This window comes from Oncorhynchus mykiss, chromosome 6 (assembly GCF_013265735.2).
Source record: "Oncorhynchus mykiss isolate Arlee chromosome 6, USDA_OmykA_1.1, whole genome shotgun sequence".
Classification (NCBI taxonomy): Eukaryota; Metazoa; Chordata; class Actinopteri; order Salmoniformes; family Salmonidae; genus Oncorhynchus; species Oncorhynchus mykiss.
Genome location: NC_048570.1, coordinates 24,416,155 through 24,434,059, shown reverse-complemented (window position 1 = coordinate 24,434,059; position 17,905 = coordinate 24,416,155). Strand labels below are relative to the sequence as shown.

The 17,905-nt window shown below is 41.2% G+C and overlaps 1 protein-coding gene across 1 annotated transcript in view; it reads left to right on the top strand.

The window, feature by feature from the left end:
- ncor2 (nuclear receptor corepressor 2) overlaps positions 1-17,905 on the top strand; it is a 186,212-nt gene that overhangs the window by 70,064 nt on the left and 98,243 nt on the right. Inside the window, exon 4 of the mRNA XM_036979698.1 lies at positions 8,136-8,313. Within this exon, the coding sequence (XP_036835593.1) occupies positions 8,136-8,313 (178 nt within the window). The remainder of the gene's footprint in view (positions 1-8,135; positions 8,314-17,905) is intronic.

The following is a 17,905-nucleotide window of genomic DNA, read 5'->3' as shown; positions in this document are numbered from 1 at the left end:
AAAGGTAATTTACCACCTTCACAAATGCAGTCTCAATGCTATGATGGGGTCTAAAACCAGACTGAAGCATTTCATATGCATTGTTTGTCTTCAGGAAGGCAGTGAGTTGCTGTGCAACAGCCTTTTCTAAAATTTTTGAGAGGAATGGAAGATTCGATATAGGCCGATTTTAGTTTTTTATATTTTCTGGGTCATGGTTTGGCTTTTTCAAGAGAGGCTTTATTACTACCACTTTTATTGAGTTTGGTACACATCCTGTGGATAGAGAGCTGTTTATTATGTTCAACATAGGAGGGCCAAGCACAGGAAGCAGCTCTTTCAGTAGTTTAGTTGGAATAGGGTCCAGTATGCAGCTTGAAGGTTTAGAGGCCATGATTATTTTCATCATTGTGTCCAGAGATATAGTACTAAAACATTTGAGTGTCTCTCTTGATCCTAGGTCCTGGCAGAGTTGTGCAGACTCAGGACAACTGAGCTTTGAAGGAATACGCAGATTTAAAGAGGAGTCCGTAATTTGCTTTCTAATAATCATGATCTTTTCCTCAAAGAAGTTCATGAATTTATTACTGCTGAAGTGAAAGCATCCTCTCTTTGGGAATGCTGCTTTTTAGTTATCTTTGCGACAGTATCAAAAAAGAATTTCGGATTGTTCTTATTTTCCTCAATTAAGTTGGAAAAATAGGATGATCGAGCAGCAGTAAGGGCTCTTCGATACTGCATGGTACTGTCTTTCCAAGCTAGTCGGAAGACTTCCAGTTTGGTGTGGCGCCATTTCCGTTCCAATTTTCTGGAAGCTTGCTTCAGAGCTTGGGTATTTTCTGTGTACCAGGGAGCTAGTTTCTTATGAGAAATGTTTTTAGTTTTTAGGGGTGCAACTGCATCTAGGGTATTGCGCAAGGTTAAATTGAGTTCCTCAGTTAGGTGGTTAACTGATTTTTGTCCTCTGGCGTCCTTGGGTAGACAGAGGAAGTCTGGAAGGACATCAAAGAATCTTTGTGTTGTCTGTGAATTTATAGCACGACTTTTGATGTTCCTTGGTTGGGGTCTGAGCAGATTATTTGCTGCAATTGCAATTGCAGCAAATAATAAAATGGTGGTCCGATAGTCCAGGATTATGAGGAAAAACATTAAGATCCACAACATTTATTCCATGGGACAAAACTAGGTCCAGAGTATGACTGTGACTGTGAGTAGGTCCAGAGACATGTTGGACAAAACCCACTGAGTCGATGATGGCTCTGAAAGCATTTTGGAGTGGGTCTGTGGACTTTTCCATGTGAATATTAAAGTTACCAAAGATTAGAATATTATCAACTATGACTACAAGGTACGATAGGAATTCAGGGAACTCAATGAGGAACGCTGTATATGGCCCAGGAGGCCTGTAAACAGTAGCTATAAAAAGTGATTGAGTAGGCTGCATAGATTTCATGACTAGAAGCTCAAAAGATGAAAACGTATGTTTTTTTTGTAAATTGAAATTTGCTATCGTAAATGTTAGCAACACCTCGGCCTTTGTGGGATGCACGGGGGATATGGTCACTAGTGTAGCCAGGAGGTGAGGCCTCATTTAACACAGTAAATTCATCAGGCTTAAGCCATGTTTCAGTCAGGCCAATCACATCAAGATTATGATCAGTGATTAGTTAATTCACTATAATTGCCTTTGAAGTAAGGGATCTAACATTAAGTAGCCCTATTTTGAGATGTGAGGTATCGTGATCTCTTTCAATAATGACAGGAATGGAGGAAGTCTCTATCCTAGTGAGATTGCTAAGGCGAACACCGCCATGTTTAGTTTTGCCCAACCTAGGTCGAGGCACAGACACGGTCTCACGGTCACCACCCCAACAGGTGTTACTGGGCAGCTTCAATGTGGTGCTCTTCTCACTTTGCTTGGTGAGGTAAATTGCTGCTATAACTTGATGACCCTTCACATATCTAACCATTTCCTTGGCTTGCTTGTAGAGTGTATCCATTTTTTCAGTGTCATGATGCCCTTGAGAAACAGACTCAATGCATCAGCAGCACAGCCACTGGGTGTGATGTAACACTTTAGACCAAGCAGCCTTCATGTTCGCAGCATTGTCTGTCACCAGTGAAAATATATTCTGTGGTCCAAAGCCATTGATGACTGCCTTCAGCTCATCTGCAATGTAGAGACCGGTGTGTCTGTTGTCCCTTGTCTGCTCTTGTAGAATACTGGTTGAGGGGTGGAGATGATGTAGTTAATTTTTCCTTGCCCACAAACATTCGACCACCCATCAGAGATGATTGCAATACAGTCTGCTTTCTCTATGATTTGCTTGACCTTCACTTGAACTCTGTTAAAATCTGCATCCAGCAAATGAGTAGATAAAGCATGTTTGGGTGGAAGGGTGTATGCTGGGTGAAGAACATTCAGAAATCTCTTCCAATACACTGCCTGTGAGCATCAGAGGTGAACCAGTTGCATACACAGCTCAAGCAATACATTGATCAGCATTTCTATATGTTCCTCCATTGAGTAAAATAACTTCTGATTCCAGGAGGACCATGAGCTGTTGTCATCGATAAGGTGTCTGATTCATCATTTTCACCTCAAATAGAAGTAGAGACTTTTGTCAGAGGTTGCTTGTTGTGAGCACTGAGGGAACTTTATGCACTTGGCCAGGTGATACTGCATCTTTGTTGCATTCTTCACTTATGATTTGGCACAGTATTTGCAAATGTACACAGCTTTTCCTTCTACATTAGCTGCAGTGAAATGTCTCCACACATCAGATAGTGCCTGTGGCATGTTCCTCCGAAGATTAGGGAGAAAATGGCAAAAAAAACACATACAATTCCATGTACAGATAAATAGTTAAACAGAATAAGTTAGAAATAGTTACATAGTTAAGCAGATCAGGTTAGATTAAAACAACTTCTTTGTAAGCTAAATGTTTTTAAATGAAACATGTATGGACACAGGTGAATTAACACTCTTCAGTTAGCAGGCTCAAGCAAGCTAAAACCCACATGGTAGCACAAACTAACTAGCAGAAATTGTTAGAAATTATTTAAACACACTTTTCTGTAGGCTACTATTTACTAGTTAACAAAAAATAATGTATGTCATATAAAATATATTCACCACACCCAGTATTGAAATCAAAACTTACCAGAAAGCATATAGTCCTTGGCTCAGACAGTGTAGTAGTGTGGGCTCAATAGCATCTCATTAGTGTGCAAGATCTTGAGAATCAGCTGTACATGTGATGGAAGAATGCATTGTGTATGCAGAGGGTTGCCATTCCATTGAATTGGGGACAGTTTAACCAAAATATGTCACAAGAAAAGACCTAGAATTGCCTTGTGTGTATCCCACAAAAAAACGGTTGACTTGTCACGTTCTGACCTTAGTTCGTTTTTTTTAATCTTTTTTTTTTTAGTATGGTCAGGGCGTGAGTTGGGTGGGTTGTCTATGTTCCTTTTTCTATGTTTTGTGATTTCTGTGTTTGGCCTGGTATGGTTCTCAATCAGAGTCAGCTGTCAATCGTTGTCCCTGATTGAGAACCATACTTAGGTAGCCTGGTTTCACTTTTGAGTGTTGGGTGATTGTTTCCTGTTTCACTTTTGAGTGTTGGGTGATTGTTTCCTGTGTCTGTGTTTGTACCATACGGGACTGTTTCGATTTTCGTTTGTTCATTCACGTTGTTATTTTGTATTTTTGTAATGTTCAGTTTTATTATATTAAAATGGACACTTACCATGCTGCACATTGGTCCGACATCTCTTACTCCTCATCAGAAGAAGAGGACAATCGTTACATGACTGTTAAGCTAAATTTTAAAAAATGAATTTAACCAAACATCTCCCAATTCCCGGGCATAACTTCCCATGCAAAATTTCCAGAAAATTTCCAGAAATTTGCCAGAAGGTTTCCGACACTTTGCAACCCTAGTCCTTCCTAACTCAGTTACCATAGAGGAAGGAAACCACTCAGGGATTTCACCATGAGGCCAATGGTGACTTTAAAACAGTTGCATAGTTTAATGGTAGTGATGGGAAAGAACTGATGATGGATCAACATTGTCGTGACTCCACAATACTAACCTAAATGACAGAGTGAAAAGTAGGAAGCCTGTACAGAATAAAAAATATTCCAAAATATGCATCCTGTTTGCAATAAGGCACTAAAGTAATACTGCAAATAATGTGTCAAAGCAATTCACTCTGTCTTGAATACAAAGTGTTATATTTGGGGCAAATCCATTACATCATATTACTGAGTACCACTCTCCATATTTTCAAGCATAGTGGTGGCTGCATCATATTATGGGTTATCATTAAGGACTGGGGAGTTTTTCAGGATAAAAAAAAGAAACGGAATGGAGCTAAGCACAGACAAAGTCCTATAGGAAAACCTGGTTGTTTGCTTTCCACCAGACACTGGGAGATTCATTTACCTTTCAACTGGACAATAACCTAAAACATAAGGCTAACTCTACACTGGAGTACCAAGAAGACAGTGAATATTACTGAGTGGCCAAGTTATAGTTTTCACTTAAATCTGCTTGAAAACCAATGGCAATGCTCGAAAAGGGTTGTCTAGCGAATAGCCTTGGGCGGGATAACGTATACCGGGGTATTTGGAAAAAGCCACGGCATGGTCAATACTGTCAACTATTTATTTGAAGTTTTTCAACCCCCCCAAATATCTGTAGTCGCCTTGTGCAATACGTTAGGTCATAAAGCAGATTGCATTCTTAATTTCACCTGTCAGATTATTTTACATTATGTTTACCGTAATTCCCCAGAACATTTGAGCCAGTCACGTGTTTTTGTAAATAGCACAAGGGGAGAAAGTGGTTCTATATAAATATCTTAATGGCTTTCTGCAAGAAGTCAGAGCTCTGGATGAGTTATCGCTTCAGCTGCAATTTCTTCCCCCTGTGCTTCCTACTAGCATTTTTTTCCTCCTCCGCTCTTCTCTGAGCTTCCTTCAGAAAAGCATGCATCACAACATTGTTCATTTGCACAGTTTCTCTCATTCACTTTCCCTTGTAAATGTCCACAGTCACTGAAAATGACATTTGGTAGCTACTAGCTATGCTTTATTATCCGGATTTTCCTGATTTTTAGAAACCATATGACTCTATATACAAGGACTCGTCTTGGGCAGTATCCAGATTGTCATGCCTTCATACCGACCGTGTGCCATACCAGGATGTTCGGTAATACCGTTACTAAGCACAAAGGGCAATGTTTTTAAACCCCACTCATACTCTGTAATCCGAAGGTTAGCATTGCTAACAAGTACATGTAAAATCCCATAGAGAATGCTAACTAAATGCTAACAATCACATTGTGAACATTTTGTACTGTTTTTGACCTAAACTATACAAGTAATGCTACACAGTTTGCTGTATGCACAAAACAAATATTAGCCAGCAAGGCTCTTGATCCAGGAGGGGATTCTCTGTTGTTACCAAGCGAATGCTTGATTTTGGAAGAAGCTAATCACTTAGCTAGATAGCTAACTAGTACATGTAAAATCCCATAGAGAATGCAAACTAAATGCTAAGACCGGTTACTGTGAAATGCTTACTTACAAGCCCTTAACCAGCAATGCATTTTTAAGAAAAATAAGAGTTTAAAAAAAATAAGAGTTTACTAAATAAACTAAAGTAAAAAAAAAAAAAAATGTACACCTTAAAATAACAATAACGAGGCAGTATATAGGGGGTACCGGTACTGAGTCAATGTGCAGTGGTACAAGTTAGTCGAGGTAATTGAGGTAATATGTATGTAGGGGTAAAGTGACTTTGATTAACTGTTCAGCAATCTTATGGATTGGGGGTTGAAGCTGTTAAAGAGCCTTTTGGACCAATACTTGGCACTCCGGTACTGCTTACCGTGCGGTCGTAGAGAGAACAGTCTGACTAGGGTGGTTGGAGTCTTTTTGACAATTTTTAGGGCCTTCCTCTGAAAGAGGAACAGTGCAGATGTGAAGTTTGGTAACAGAATTTTGGTAAAATATCCCTCAGTGTTTTTGTGACCACATTTTCCTTAAACTCTGTTACATATCTGCTCCGAATTAAGATTTGAAGATGTGTGCAAAAATAATGGTGTGTCAGCTATGACATGACACCTTGAGTTTGAAAAAATCTATTTTGGTTATTAAAGTGGATTTACAGTCATTAACACAATTGTGAAATGCATAACAATGGATATGAATGTCATAATGTTCATGGCGATGTTTCCTAAATATGTACACATAGGTAGAAATGCAATATCCTCCTTTACATATTTGGGTATTATTCTACACGCTGGCTATTATTTTAATGAGCTCTGCCATTACCAGATCTGAACAAATCATAGACGTCTATGTTTCACAAGTTTGGAAATCAAAGTATAACTCAGTAGAGTACAGCACAGGACAGTAGAGTCGAGTTCAGTACAGTACATTAGTGTACTCAACTCTAGTGTGCTCTACTGTGTACGGCAATGAACACTACTACACTCTATTTTACTCTACTGTACAGGACTGTACTGAACTATACTCTACTTTTCTTTACTATACTGTAATGTACTGAACTATACTCTACTTTTCTGTGGTCTACTGTGCTCTAATGTACTGTCCAAACTTGTGAAACATAGATATCTATGATTGGTACAGATTTGATCCGGACCAGACAAGATCTGAACCAATCATGGACCTCTGTTTGGGCTAAATGATGGCCGGTCCAGATGTCTGTGGATGCTGAAATCAAGGCTGGTCCGGACCAAAAAACGATGTCTGTGGATGTTGAAATCAAGGCCAGGGCAGATTGATGAAATGTAAACTACTTTTCAACGTCCAGTGTTAGTCGGTGCTCAGTGGTTGAGGATGCTGGTTACAGTAAATGGAAAGGGAGGGTGTGAGTAAGAGCCAGAAGAGGTGACATTAATTGGAGAGAAGAGAGAGAGGGAGGGGGTTGTCCATACTTTTCACACTCTGCTTTGACCACCAGAAGACAGAAAGAGAACTGAGAACTTATCAGCTGAAAATAACAGTATGCCAGTGGAAGGGAGGACAGTAGCATGTGGCCCAACTGTGGTTGATGACTAATACGATTTCCCATTGTAGCCAATTCAATTACCGATTTGGTAACATCATTTTGAGTTTTAATCACTTAATTATTCATATCAGAATTGATATCAGTAAAAACTCTAACTAATGGATAGGTCTACCTGTGAACTTTCATTATCCTCCCTCATGAGGGAGTGAAATTAGAAAGTATCTTAAAGGAATGTTGGTTTTTGTTAATGGAATTTCCAGGTTCAAGGCAATGTTTCTTAAACGTACAGAAGGCAGAACAAATAATCCATCAAAACTATGAAATAACACATGGAATCATGTAGTAACCAAAAAAGTGTTTAACAAATCAAAATATATTTCATATTCTTCAAAGTAGCAACCCTTTGCCTTGATGATATTTATATTAGAATATTTTTTTATTTAAACTTTATTTAACTAGGCAAGTCAGTTAAGAACAAAATCTTATTTACAATGACGGCCTACCAAAAGGCCTCCTGCAGGAGTGGGGTCTGGATAAAAAATACAAAAAATAAAATATATAAGACAAGAGACATATTACGACAAGAGAGACACTACAACACTACGTAAAGAGAGACCTAAGACAACACCACAACATGGCAGCAACAACATTGTAGCAACACAACATGGTAGCAGCACAAAACATGGTATAAACATTATTGTGCACAGAAACCGCACAAAGGGCAAGAAGGTAGAGACAACAATACATCACGTGAAGCTGCCATAACTGTCACTAAGCGTGTCCATGATTGAGTCTTTGAATGAAGTGTTGGAGATAAAATGGTCCAGTTTTAAGACTTTTCTGCTAGACTCATTTTCAATCTATTTGACAAGAAATCAAAGCCTTTGTCTATTCCTAATGTTTAGAATGGAAAATAATTGAATAATGTATTAATGCCTTAATTTCTCCAAAATATAGAATCTTAGCTTTCATTTGACACCCAATTTGACATGCTCTTATGAACTTCACATGTTGGTGCTCATAGGTCATTTTACATGGAAATGACCTACACCATCAGTTAATTAATATAGATGTTAACCTGTCTTCTCTCCCTGTGCTTTCTCCTGACAGAGGTCAGGAGCAACACATCCGCTATGAGCACATCTACTTACCTGAGCCCAACAACCAATCAGAGGTGGAGTATGTTGAGATAAAGCGTCCCCGCCTGGACCTTGGGGCGGAGTCTCTCATGAGGCACTCATCCCACCGCCCACAACTTCCTCTGGGAGGGGCTGAGGACATGTCAAAGGTCAGTATTGATTACTTGACAGAAGGATCTCAAAGTCGATTAAATCTCTTGAGGGACTTTCATTTTGAATTTTTTGTTTGAGTTCTGAAAGCTGGGTGATGCTGGCATGTCAAAGGTCACTGTTGGATTATGGACTAAAATGACTCCTGCTTTGATGTGTGTTTGGTTCAAAGTAGGGCTGACCCCAATTAGTTGACTGGTCAATTGTTTGGTTGTTAGGTGGTTGATCAAACAAGATTGTTTTAGTCGAGCAGTAACAAATATATATACAGTACCAGTCAAAGGTTTGGACACACCTACTCATTCAAGGGTTTTTCTTTATTTTTTATATTTTCTACATTGTAGAATAATAGTGAAGACATCAAAACGATGAAATAAAACAAATGGAATAATGTAGTAAACAAAAAATTGCTAAAACAATCAAAATATATTTTATATTTGAGATCCTTCAAAGTAGCCACCCTTTGCCTTAATGACAGCTTTGCACACTCTTGGCATTCTCTCAACCAGCTTCACCTGGAATGCTTTTCCAACAGTCTTGAAGAAGTTCCCACATATGCTGCGCACTTGTTGGCTGCTTTTCCTTCACTCTGCTGTCCATCTCATTCCAAACCATCTCATTTGGGTTGAGGTCAGGTGTTTGTGGAGGCCAGGTCATCTGATGTAGCACTCCATCACTCACCTTGGCCAAATAGCCCGTACACAGCCTGGAGGTGTGTTGGGTCATTGCCCTGTTGAAAAACAAATGATAGTCCCACTAAGCGCAAACCAGATGGGATGGCATATTGCTGCGGAATGTTGTGGTAGCCATGCTGGTTCAGTGTGCCTTGAATTCTAAATAAATCACCAACATTGTCACCAGCAAAGCACAATCACACCACCTCCATGCTTCATGGTAGGAACCACACACGCGGAGATCATCCGTTCACCTGCTCTGCGTCTCACAAAGACACGGCAGTTGGAACCAAAATCTCAAATTTGGATTTATCAGACCAATGGACAGATTTCCACCGTTCTAATTTCCATTGCTTGTGTTTCTTGGATCAAGCAAGTCTCTTCTTATTGCTGTCCTTTAGTAGTGCTTTTTTCCAGCAATTCGACCATGAAGGCCTGATACACGCAGCCTCTTCTGAACAGTTGATGTGTCTGTTATTTGAACTCTAAAGCATTTATTTGGACTGCTATTTCTGAAGCATAATATGGACTTGGTCTTTTACCAAGAGGCATGCCCCCTGCATGCCTCTGGATACATTTTTTAAAAGCCGCGTTTGACACGATTCCCTAGACATACTGACCAGCTCCAATAGACAGATGCGTGCTATATGGTAGACCAATCCAAACTCATCTCTCGGCTTGTCCAGTCCACTTATTATCTCAGCCAATCATGGCTAGTGGGAAGGTTGCTCACGTTTATTTGTGGCTAAAACAACTGGACTTGTAATTTACCAATTTTATTTGTATTTACAGATGGCATACAAGTTTGATATTAAGGCACATACTATTTCACATGCTCGAGAATGCATTTCTCCCAAAAAGACGCAATTTGATTAAAAAAAAATTTTTTTACGTTAAAAAATCACTCCTGTGAAGTCGTGACCTGCGACATATGCCTAGTTTCCTGAATCGGATCACAATTGCTTGACGAGCTCTGCACTGCAAGAAGTATGAATGCCCTGACTTCTGCCGAGGCCATATCACCGTAAATGCTGCATGACCAATGCAGACATCGGATTGACCATGCGCCCAGATGCATAATAACCTTCCCTGGCCAGAGTGCGCTCTCTCCCGCAAATTTGTGCACATTCATTGTTTCATAACTTCATTGTGTATATTGTTTGCGTTTGATTGTATGTCAATTCTCCATTACATTTATCATCAGTAGTACATTTACTGTTAATTCCTATAGTTTATAATATACAATGTTTGTTACTTTGTTTACGGTCATTTATTTTAATGCATTCAATATTATTGTTCTAGTCTTCCCGTTCTCATTGTCCGAGTGGACACGTTGTTTGCAGAGTGCACAACTTATGCTACACTTGTGAGAAACAGGTTTTTGTTTATTTCATTCCATTTACGAGTTTTGTCAATTTAGTATTTTTTTTTTTGGAGTGCTCCGCTCCTATCAATGTTGAGTAAGGACACGCACACATAGATGTAGGCCTATATGCTACCTCGCCTGCACGCAGAGGTAGGCATATAAATGTGCCCATTTTGGGATCTGTGAGTATTTCTGATTGGCTTAATGCTCCACCACTAATGACCGTGGAGCTTCTCAAAGTAATGTTTTCTTCACCTCAAACAGCAAGCAGACAAAATCTGTTTTCACATTCATTGAGAATTACAATGGTTCTTTTGTGTATTTGAAAAATCTTTCCAGCTGTCTCCCTTTCGATAACCACTCAGCATAAAAGGGAAAAATGTCATGCTCTGATCCAATGCCAATGTCTTAAAATAGAATACAATAATAAATAAATAAATAAAATAAAACCTGATTACTTCATATTAGTGTTTGACTTTGACTGAAATAGGTTCCGGACCTCATTTTGGGTGCTGGTACTGTTTATATTTAGGTACAGGAGCTCCACAATACTTTTGATCTTATATTCTATATGAGGAACAGGAGCTCAAGTAGTAGAACATTTGAGCTGCCGGTACTCAAGTTAATAGTTGATATAATGTTTCAAGTTCGTTGTAGACAGGCCATGTGTAGCCAATGTGATTTATAGGATATTTATTTTTATCAGGATATTTTCTACCTGTAGGCTGCAGTGTTTTTAATTGTTGGCTTTATGTAAGCTATTTTTACATAGTTGCCAATATACAGTGGCAAGAAAAAGTATGTGAACCCTTTGGAAATACCTGGATTTCTCCATGAATTGGTCATAACATTTGATCTGATCTTCATCTACGTCACAACAATAGACAAACACAGTCTGCCTAAACTAATAGCACATCAACAATTATAGAGTTGAAGTAATAAGAAAATGTTCAATAAAGACATGAAAATATACAGTTGAAGTCGGACGTTTACATACACCTTAGCCAAGTACATTTAAACTCAGTTTTTCACAATTCCTGACATTTAATCATTTTAAAAGTTCCCTGTCTTTGGTCAGTTAGGATCACCACTTTATTTTAAGAATGTGAAATGTCATTGATTTATTTCAGCTTTCATTTCTTTCATCGCATTCCCAGTGGGTCAGAAGTTTACATACACCCAATTAGTATTTGGTAGCATTGCATTTAAATTGTTTAACTTGTGTCAAATGTTTCGGGTAGCCTTCCACAAGCTTCCCACAAAATGTTGGGTGAATTTTGGCCCATTCCTCCTGACAGAGCTGATGTAACTGAGTCAGGTTTGTAGGCCTCCTTGCTTGCACACACTTTTTCAGTTCTGCCCACAAAGTCTTCAGCTTGCAAGCCTCCCCCTTTTCCCTCCAAACATAACAATGGTCAATGTGGCCAAACAGTTATATTTTTGTTTCATCGGACCAGAGGACATTTCTCCAAAAAGTACGATCTTTGTCCGCATGTACAGTTGCAAACCATAGTCTGGCTTTTTTATGGCGGTTTTGGAACAGTGGATTCTTCCTTGCTGAGGGGCCTTTCAGGTTATGTCGAAATAGGGCTCGTTTTACTGTGGATATAGATACATTTGTACGTATTTCCTCCAGCATCTTCAAAATATCCTTTGCTGTTGTTCTGGGATTGATTTGCACTTTTCGCACCAGAGTACGTTCATCTCTAGGAGACAGAACATGTGTCCTTCTTGAGCGGTATGACGGCTGCGTGGTCCCATGGTGTTTATACTTGCGTACTATTGTTTGTACAGATGAACGTGGTACCTTCATGCATTTGGAAATTGCTCCCAAGGATGAACCATACTTGTGGCGGTCTACAATTATTTTTCTGAGGTCTTGGCTGATTTCTTTTGATTTTCCCATGATGTGAAGCAAAAAATGTAAGATCAAAAACCAAGCCATGAGGTCGAATTGTCCGTAGAGCTCCGAGACCGGATTGTGTCGAGGCACAGATCTGGGGAAGAGTACCAACACATTTCTGCATTATTGAAGGTCCCAAGACAGTGGCCTCCATCATTCTTAAATGGAAGAAGTTTGGAACCACCAAGACTCTTCCTAGAGCTGGCTGCCCGGCCAAACTGAGCAATCGGGAGAGAAGGGCCGTGGCAGGAGATGACCAAGAACTTGATGGTCACTCTGACATAGCTCAAGAGTTCCTCTGTGGCGATGGGAGAACCTTCCAGAAGGACAACCATCTCTTCAGCACTCCACCAATCCGGCCTTTATGGTCGAGTGGCCAGACGGAAGACACTCCTCTTGGAGGTTTGCCAAAAGGCACCTAAAGGACACTCAGACCATGAGGAACAAGATTATCTGGTCTAATGAAACCAAGATTGAACTCTTTGGCCTGAATGCCAAGCACCACGCCTGGATGAAATCTGGCACCATTCCTACGTTGAAGCAGGGTGGTGGCAGCATCATATTGTGGGGATGTTTTTCAGTGGCAGGGACTGGGAGACTAGTCAGGATCGAGGGAAAGATGAACAGAGCAAAGTACAGAGATCCTTAATGAAAACTTGCTACAGAGTGTTCAGGACCTCAGACTGGGGCGATGGTTCACCTTCCAACTTGACAACGACCCTAAGCACACAGCCAAGACAAGGCAGGAGTTTTTTCAGTAAAAGTCTCAATGTCCTTGAGAGCCCAGCCAGAGCCCGGATATGACTTGAAAATAGCTGTGCAGCGACACTCACCATCCAACCAGACAGAACTTGAGAGGATCTGCAAAGAAGAATGGGAGAAACTCCCCAAATACAGCTGTGCCAACCTTGTGGCATCATACCCCAAAAGACTTGAGGATGTAATCGCTGCCAAAGGTGCTTCAACAACGTACTGAGTGACGGGTCTGAATATTTATGTAAATGTCATATTTCTGTTTGAAAATGTTCATAAATTAGCAAAAAAATCTAAAAACCTGTTTTTGCTTTGTCATTTTTTGTCATGGTGTGTATATATTGATGGGGGGGGGTCAATTTAATTTATTTTTGAATAAGGCTGTACTGTAACAGAATGTGGAAAAGGTCAAAGGGTCTGAATACTTTCCGAATGCAGTATATGTCATTTAGCAGACACTTTCATCCAATGCGACTTAGTCATGCGTGCATACATTTTATGTATGAGTAGTCCCGGGAATCAAATCCACTACCCAGGTGTTATGAGCCCCATGCTCTACCAACTAAGCTACAAAGGACCACTGGTGGTGGTATACACAACAGCTCGTCATAGTGAATATGTCCTCTTCATCAAGGGATGAGTTCCTACCCTACCCATCAACTGTGCTCTGCTTTTACTGCACTGGTGCTGTGGCGTGTAAAGTGGCAATCGCAGATGTGTGGAATGTTAGCTAGCTCTGAGAATGTGTCCCATGATCGGGGCTGGTGCAGTCAGTATGTGTTACTTTCTACAGGGTCTTTTTCTAGGTCAGAGCCTCAGGGGGAAGGTTGTTCTGCTCACTTCTCCATTCTCCTCTCACCCCTCATCAACACAGACGATGACACACTACCAGTACCGTTTCCTTGCTCATCAGCAAGTTCTGGCACCTGGAAGGAATGATTGTTCCCACTCATACTCTACCATCTGGTGTCAGTGGAAGTTGTTCGTCATTTACATAGTGTTCAGGGAACAAGGTTGCTACACCCACACGTGCTGTCTCTGTTTAGCTAGCTACGTCCTGTTTATCTTCTACAGGTCAAATGTTAGCAGAAGTATTTTTGCCCATTTTCTTAATATTTTCCAGATGATTCATAATTTAGTCCATTTTTTCATAAGGGGCAAAAGAGCGTGGCTGTCCCTCAGTGGTGAAAATCGCCTTTCTCTGCTGTGGCCTGCTTGTGGGGACAGCAGTGTGTTTCTTTTGCTTGAGATCCTGCTGAGTGGCAGCATCTTCCTCCAGGGCAGCCAGGGTATTATTAGACACCGCCATCACAATGTGATCCTTGGACTGGGAGAGGGATGAGGAGGGGGATTGACCTGAATGCTATTGTCCTCAACAAGAGCCCCAGGACCAGTGGAAGCAAAACAGCCACATGACATCAGAGATCCACCACTGTATTTTTTGTGGTTCTTTTCTGCTTATGTATCCTTAATTCGACGCCATATATACTTTTCCGAGGCTGAAATAGAGGTGCTATTGTCAGATTGAATACAACCAGAAGGTTTTATTAGGTTCACTCAGTTGTGCTTTGACCAGTAAAAATAAAAACACAGCTACAAAGAAAAGACTATTAGGACAATTGATGTTGCTTTAGCAATGCAAATGTACTTCAAATGAGTAAACAACATTCACCAGTAAGCCATCCGTCCTCAACAGCTCCCTCCTGTAGGCATGTAGGTCAACATTGCTTTTCTGCAGAATGAACGTGTTGTGCGTTCCACCTGGCCACTCTGCCACCACATTCAACAGCGTCTTTTGGGCATCACATAAACTGTCACATTCAGAGTGGAAGCCTTTTTTGTTCACATAGTTGAACTCGTTTTGGGATGGGGCTTTGTGGGTGCCGTTTATTGCTCCGTTCGTATTTGGGAATCCATTGATGGCAAAGAATCCCCTCTTGACTTAAACATGTTGTGCGATGGTGTATGGAAATGGTATGTTACAGTTCGTTTGGCTGATGATTGCCTCCAAAACACTGTCTCATCGAGGGCTGTGAGATGCTGATTGACAAGCTCCTGCTGAAATGTGCTTGTTGCCAAACCTGAGGGATTATAGCACTTGGATTTATTGTAGCTGGAGATTTTAACAACGCAAATTTGAGGAAAACACTACCCAAAGTTCTATCAACACATTGACTGTAGTACTCGCGCTACTAAAACACTCGATCACTGCTACTCTCCCTTCTGAAATGCCTGCAAGGTCCTCCCCTGACCTCCCTTCGGCAAATCAGATCACGTCTCGATTTTGCTCCTCCGTTCCTATAGGCAGAAACTCAAACAGGAAGCACCTGTGCTAATGTCTATTCCAAGCTGGTCTGACCAATCGGAATCCATTCTTCAAGATTTTTTTGATCACGCGGACTGGGATATGTTCCGGTTAGCCTCTGAGAATAACATCGACATATACACAGACACGGTGACTGAGTTCATCAGGAAGTGTATGGGCGAAGTTGTTCCCACTGTGACTATTAAAACCTACCTCAACCATAAACCTTGTATAGACGGCAGCATTTGCGCAAAACTGAAAGCGTGAACCACCGCATTTACCCATGGCAAGGTGACTGGGAATATGGTCGAATGTAAACAGTGTAGTTATTCCCTCCATAAGGCAATCAAACAGGCAAAACGTCATTACAGAGACAAAGTGGAGTCACAATTCAACCGCTCAGACATGTGACGTGGCAGGGTCTATAGGCAATCATCCACGTCGTGGACGCTGTCGTCTTGCTTCCGGACAAACTAAACACCTTCTTTGCCCGCTTTGAGGATAACACAGTGCCACCGATGCAGCCTGCTCCCAAGGACTGTGGGCTCTCATTCTCAGAAGCCGACGTGAGTAAGACATTTAAGCGTGTTAACCCTCGCAAGGTTGCCGGGCCAGACAGCATTCCTAGCCACGTCCTCAGAGCATGTGCAGACCAGCTAGCTGGAGTGTTTACGAACATGTTCAATCTCTTCCTATCCCAGTCTGCTGTCCCCACTTGCTTCAAGATGTCCACCATTGTTCCTGTACCCATGAAAGCAAAGGTAACTGAACTCCATGACTATTGCCCTTTAGCACTCACTTCTGTCATCATGAAGTGCTTTGAGAGGCTAGTCGAGGAGCATATCACATCTACCTTACCTGACACCCTAGACCCACTTCAATTTGCATACTGTCCCAATATATCCACAGAGAGTGCAATCGCCATCACACTGCACACTGCCCACTGCCCTATCCCATCTGGACAAGAGGAATACCTATGTAAGAATGCTGTTCTTTCACCTGGGTCTGAACCCCGCCCTGTGCAACTGGGTCCTGGACTTCCTGATGGGCCGCCCCCAGGTGGTGAAGGTAGGAAACAACACCTCCACTTCGCTGATCCTCAACACATGGGCCCCACAAGGGTGTGTGCTCAGCCCCCTTCTGTACTCCCTGTTCACCCATGACTGCGTGGCAACGCAGACCTCCAATCCAATCATTAAGTTTGCAGAGTAGTAGGCCTGATTACCAACAATGACGAAACAGCCTACAGGGAGGAGGTGAGGACCCTGGCGGAGCGGTGCCAGGAAAATAGCCTCTCCCTCAACGTCAACAAAACAAAAGGAGCTGATCGTGGACTTCAGAAGACAGCAGAGAGAGCATGCCCCTATTCACATCGACGGGACCGCAGTGGAGAAGGTAAAACGTTTCCAGCTCCTCTACGTACACATCCCTGACAATCTGAATTGGTCCACTTTATTCCATTCTTTTACTTTAGATTTGTGATATGTTAGCTACTACTGCTCTGTTTGAGCTAGGAACACAAGCATTTAGCTACACCTGAAATAACACCTGCTAAATATGTGTTTGACTAATAAGATTGGATTTGAAAAGGTATTGAAAACAGGGCCGCCAATAATTTTGACCCCTTCTTTTTATATATATTCTTATATTACTTGTTAAACAAAATACATTATCTGAGCAATTGTATTTTTTCACTGACCATATAGCTCAGTATTTGCATTTATTTTATCCAATCTTTTTTGTGCATCATTATCAAGGGTGCCAATAATTCTGGACCTGACTGTAAGTTCTGTCAAATGCAATCACTGTATGGAAATAATTAGTTAAACAGGAGAGACATAGAAGAGGAATGGGGAATGAAAATAGGAAAATGGCAAATACAGAGAGCAGCACAGATAAAGGGAAGTGGAGGAGGAAGAGACAGACTAGACTATATAATACAAGCAGCCTGTCTAGCAGGGAAATAACTACCTCTGAATAGGCCTGTCGTTGTGTAACGTTATCTCACGAGGACCAATGTACTGCATACTCAGCCACTAGGCCCTTCTAAAGCACTCTGAACACTAACACCGTCTAGCTTTAGGAACACCTTCCTAATATTGAGTTGCACCCCACTTTGCCCTCGGGAACAGCCTCAATTCGTCTGCGCATGGACTACAGTACAAGGTGTCGGAAACGTTCCACAGGGATGCTGGCCCACTCCCTTGCTTCCCACAGTTGTCAAGTTGGCTGGATGTCCTTTGGGTGGTGGATCATTCTTGATACACACAGGAAAATGTTGTGAGTAAAAAAACCTCAGCAGCGTTGTCGTTCTTGACACTCAAACCGGTGCGCCTGGCACCTACTACCATACCACGTTCAAAGGCACCTAAATATTTTGTCTTGCCCATTCACCTTCTGAATGGCACACATACATAATTTCTCAAAGCTTAAAAATCCGTCCTTAACCTGTCTACCCCCTTCATCTGCACTGACTGAAGTGGATTTACCAAATGACTTCAATAAGGGATCGTAGCTTTCGCCTGGATTCACCTCGTCACTTTTTCATGAAAAGATACAATGTTTTGTACACTCAGTGTACACTTATCTT